Source organism: Populus nigra, chromosome 7 (genome assembly GCF_951802175.1).
Source record: "Populus nigra chromosome 7, ddPopNigr1.1, whole genome shotgun sequence".
Taxonomy (NCBI): Eukaryota; Viridiplantae; Streptophyta; class Magnoliopsida; order Malpighiales; family Salicaceae; genus Populus; species Populus nigra.
In genome coordinates, this window is record NC_084858.1 from 11733270 (window position 1) to 11738934 (window position 5665).

At 33.2% G+C, this 5665-nt stretch overlaps 1 protein-coding gene across 1 annotated transcript; it reads left to right on the plus strand.

Moving 5' to 3' along the window:
* The first annotated feature begins 3763 nt into the window (after nucleotides 1-3763).
* LOC133698288 (phenolic glucoside malonyltransferase 1-like) lies at nucleotides 3764-5433 on the plus strand. Its single transcript, XM_062121164.1, has one exon. The coding sequence runs from the start codon at nucleotides 3890-3892 to the stop codon at nucleotides 5306-5308; it is 1419 nt and encodes a 472-aa protein (XP_061977148.1). The 5' UTR covers nucleotides 3764-3889; the 3' UTR covers nucleotides 5309-5433.
* The last annotated feature ends 232 nt before the right edge of the window (nucleotides 5434-5665 follow it).

The window sequence follows — 5665 nt, forward strand, 5'->3', positions numbered from 1 at the left end:
CAAGAAGCATGCTCAAAACCAAGAAGATGCCTAAAAAGTTTTGGCCGAAGCTGTAGATTGTGCTATATACTTATCAAATAGGTGTTTTACTAAACGCTTGAATGGCATGACTCCATAAAAAGCATGGAGTAGAAGAAAGCCAAGTGTTTCTCACTTCAAAGTTTTGGGGAGCATTGACTATGTATATGTAGATGATTAAGTAAGGACCAAACTAAATGACAAGAGCAAAAAGATGATCTTTTTGGGCTATGAATAAAAGTCCAAAGGATACAAGCTTTACAACCCTAATGAAGGAAAGATGGTGATTAGTAGAGATGTTGAGTTCAATGAAAAAAAAGCATCGAATTGGAAGGTAGATGATGGTGAGAAATATGACTTCCTACCGATTCTTGATGAAAAGGAGGAAAGATATGAAGATCATTAAGAACCTATAGTTACACCTCTACAAACACCAATGAGCTCAACTTTTTCTCCTTCTCCTCCTCTTTCTTATTTTTTTTCTTCTTCTTCTTCTTCTTCTTCTAATAGAAGCTCAAGTAGTTGCACTCTACCAAGTCTACTAAGAAAGATTAGGAGCCTTGATGACTTATATAAGGTAACTAATCATATTGATAATGATGTAAAACTATAATGTCACCTTACTACAAGTGATCTTAAAGTGTTTGAAGAAGCAATAAAGGATGAAAAGTGGAGAATTGCTATGGACGAGGAGATTATATCAATTGAAAAGAATGACACATGGAAATTAGTTCCTGTACCAAATGGAAAGAAACCAATAGGTGTCATGTGGATCTACAAAGAAAAAAAGAATGCCAAAGGAGAGGTATAAAGCAAGGTTAATGGAAAAAAGCTACAGCCAAAAGTATATGATTGACTATAATGAAGTATTTGCTCCAGTTGCTCATTGGAGACCATTTGATTAATCATTATCACTGTTACCCAACATAGATGGAGAATCTATCCAATAGATGTCAAATCAGTCTTTCTTAATGGTTTTCTTGAAGATGAGGTTTACATTGAGCAACCTATAGGATATGAAGTAAAGGGACATGAAGACAAGGTATTAAAGTTGAATAAAGCCTTGTATAGATTGAAGCAAGCCTCAAGGGCTTGGTATAGTCACATTGATGGCTATTTATTAAGGAATAGATTTGTTAAATGTCCTCATGAATATGCTATTTATGTAAAGGTCAAAAAGAGTGGTGATACTCTTGTTACATATTTGTAGGTGGATGATTTGATCTTTACATGAAATAATCTAAAGATGTTTGGAGACTTCAAGCAAATAATGATCAAGGAGTTTAAGATGATGGATATTGGTCTCATGTCCCGCTACTTAGGGATTGAGATCAAACAAGGTGAATATGAAATCTTTATGAATCAAGAGAAGTTTATAAGGGAGGTTCTCAAAAAGTTTAAGATGAAGGATTTTGGAAAAATAAGTACTTTTGTTGAGTGTGGAGTAAATATGCAAAGAATAATGAAGGAAAGAAGATAAACTCTACAACATTAAAAAACTTTATTGGGAGTTTGAGATATTTGACATGCATTCATCCATATATTCTTTTTGGAACAAGACTTGTGAATAAATTTATAGAGACATCATCCATAACACACTTCAAAGCATTGAATTGAGTTCTTCAGAATATCAAAGGTACTGTTGATTTTGGCTTGTTCTATGGTTATTCTAATAGCTTTGAACTTATAGGTTATAATGATATTGATTGGGCTGGAGATATGGATGATAGAAATAGCACTACAAGTTTTATTTTTTACATAGGAGACATAATATTTATATGGAGTTCAAAGAAGCAATCTATAGTCACTTTGTCAATATATGAAGCTGAACATATGGTTGCCATTCCATATGGCTAATGAGATTATTGAAGGAATGTGAATCCCACAAGAGAAGTCTATCTGAAATTTATATGGATAACTTATCAGTCATTGTATTAGCAAAGAATCAAGTATTTCATGATAAAAGTAAGCATATTGACACGAGATTTCATTACCTATGAGATTGCATTGCAAACAAGGAAGTTGAAGTCAAGTATGTGAAGACACAAAACCAAGTTATGAATATCTTCATAAAGCCACTAAAAAAATGATGTTTTTTTTTTATATCAAGATGAGAAATATGTTGGGAGTAACGAAGAAATCAAGTTTAAAAGGGGTGTTAAAAGTAAACTGATTTCTGAAAATTAGTTGAACCGGTTAACCGGTTGAGACTGAGTAACCGGGTGGAATAAGTTAAAGTAGTCGACTGGTTGAGAAACGGTCGATCGATTCAGTTGATGAAATACAATTTTTATTCAAATTAGAATTCTCTTGTATTAATTTAATTCTTTGATTGTCTAAAACTTTATGCCAATAAAAAAGCTTGTAATTCAGTATTATTGAGTAGCACAAAAAAGAGAGAATATCTAAGAGAGTTTAGAGATAAACACTTAATAAAAGTATACCTTCCTCTCAATCTTCTTCTTGTTCTTGAGTTTTGACTTTAAATTACTATTTTTGATCTTATACCACACCCATATGTCTTCCAATATGTTTGTCTCTCTGTGTAATAAATTTAGGAGTAAAGAAAACCCAACAACTATATATATATTGGTAATCAAATGAATTGGTAGATCCGAGATATTTCAATAGGTATGAAAACCTAACATCATGATAGACACAACATTAATTGCCATAAGGTGACAATTGCAAAAACAAAAAACAAAGTAGAAGAAAAAAGTTGAAATAAGAGAGTTGCTAGAGAGATACTTCATTGTTCGTATAAATAGTGAAACTGACCCTAACTGGTTTAGTTGTTCTTGGTAATATTAATAAGAGATTTCTTGTTTACTTAAAAAAAAATTTTCTTTTTGTTCGTATATGTTTTTAATTTTCTAATTTTATGAGAAACTGAAAAACATCAAAATAGATAGTTTAAAAAATCTTCATGATATAAAATAAGGATTTGTTTGGTTTATCTAATGTTTTATATCCATTATTATTATTATTTTTAAGATAAGTCAAATAAGGGTCTTGTTTTCTATTTGAAAAATTTGTACTTAGTAAACAAGTTTTCCTTAGTTTTCCATGAAAAAAACACTTTCAGAATTAATAATAACAATAATAAAAAAAAACTAGAGATGAAAGCTAAAAATCACTTCTAAGGCATTTTCTACAATATTTCTGAAAATGCTACTAGCCTTGACGTTTTATTTTTTAACAGATATGCTATTTTCCCAAACAACGTAATAAAAAAATAGAGTAAACAAATTAAAATAATTTCTAACTATGACTAAATCTAAATAACCAATTAAATCATAATTGAATTTGATAACAGATGTGAACACTGGGTACACGTACATACAATCCATCCTAGGCAAAATATACTAGAAGGCACCCCACCCCGTACAAAAGGACAGAGAAACATGCTGAAAGTTTCATTTATATTTAATGTAGAGACAAAACCGAAAGAAAAGAAACTTCTTCTACAAATTAATTAGTATTAATATTGTGATAAATTAGTATTAATATTGTGATAAATTGTAATTAATGCAAATTAAAAGCGCATGGGATTTACAAACTGATGTAAGAGAAAAACATTTCCATATGTAACATTAAATTAATTAATTTAGATGCTAACATGGCACCCTAAAATGCCTTTAAAATGAGATTTTACGTAGCCTAAATCCATCCAGCTATGTCCATTATTATCCTCATTGTTTTTCGCTATCAAAAGCTTTTTTATTTGACATGGTTATTGCGCGTATATATGTCATTTAGCACAACTTTACCTTGTCAGAGCAAACATCAAGGAAACACATATAATATAATTTAAAGACCTAAAATAAAATAAAATTAAAGATCACTTTCTAGCCTCAATCTCTGTATCGTTATGACTTCTGCCCACCAAGTAAAGATACTGGACGTCCACCATGTCACCCCATTCTTTACGCCACCCGAGTTTGCGACGGAGTTATCACTCCCACTCACCTTCTTTGATATTATGTGGTTGAAACTCCAACCGGTTGGATACATATTCTTTTATAAACTCACCGAGTCAACACCAGCTTTCTTCAATTCAGTAATCCTTCCCAAACTCAAACATTCTCTCTCGCATACCCTCATTCACTTCCTCCCTCTTGCTGGCAACATCACTTGGCCTCCACAAGCCACCACACCCATAATTCTATACACTCCAAATGATGCTATTCAACTCACGGTTGCTGAGTCTAATGCTGATTTTGATCATCTCTCAGGCAATGACATCCGTGAAGCTATGAAGTCACATCTTTATCTACCTGAGTTGCCTGTCACGGACGCAAAAGCTACAGCTATGACTATGCAAATAACATTGTTTCCCAATCAAGGCTTTTGCGTTGGAATGTCTTCACACCATTCTATCCTTGATGGCACAAGCTACTCCATGTTTATCAAAGCATGGTCCTACATAAGCACACTTGGTGATAAAGAGAAGCAGCAATATCCAACTTTGTTGCAAGAATTAACGCCGGTTCTTGATCGAACAGGTATTCAAGATCCTGCAGGGTTTGAAAAGAGGTTCTTGAACGCCTGGTTAGGAGTAAAAGTTCCTGGTCAGGATCCTAATTGCTCTAGAAGTTTGAAGCTTTTGCCAGTTATAACACCTCAGTCTAGCTTAGTACGAGCAGTGGTCGAGGTATCTCGTGAACAAATAAACAAACTTAGGGAAAGGGTTCGCACGCAAATCGGAAAGATCCACAAAGAAGATCCAAATGAAACAAAGCTCGTCCACATGTCCAGTTTTGTTCTCCTCTACGCATATGTGGTGATTTGTATAGTTAAGTCAAAGGGGTTAGAGAAAAATAGAAAGGTTGTTTTTGGGTTCCTTGCAGACTGTAGAGCTCGTTTAGACCCTCCAATACATGACAAATATTTTGGTAACTGTCTTTATTCCTTCGCTGTAGATACAGAAGCAGAAGCTCTTGTAGAGGAGAATGGGTTTGCCTGGGCAGTAGAAAGACTGAGTGATACTATCAGAAACTTAGAGAAAGGAGTTCTTGATGGAGTAAAGGAGGCATTGGCAACATATAACAAGACAGCAAGGCCAGGTGCTGCATTACTTCTTGGTGTGGCTGGGTCAACTCACTATGATGTTTATGGAACTGATCTTGGGTGGGGAAGGCCAGAAAAGGTAGAGATTACTTCCATAGATCAGAACGCAGCAATTTCTATGACAAAGTGCAAACATGGAAGTGGAGTCGAGTTTGCTTTAGTTTTGGAGAAGCATGAAATGGAGAAATTTATGTCTCTGTTTGTTGATGGTGTTCTTTAAGGCTTTGTTGCTCGGACCCGTGAACTGAAAACACCTAGCCATGTCCATGTTGAAACGATACGACACCGGGTACTGCTGCGGAAACACGGCTCTCAATTTGGTTGGAAATTTTTGAAGAAGTTATTTTTAAGTATAGTAAATCAAATTTATTTCTGTATTATTTTTAAAAATTTAATTATATTTGAAATTTAATTTTTAACACTCAAAATGATCCTCAATTTAAAATTTTATTAAAACTTCTAAATTAAATTTAAATCATACGATTTAAACAGTCTATATACATGACTATTAATTTTAACATATAAGAAATAAGAGGTATAAAAAATATTTTCTCTCAATAATAAATAAATAAAAACG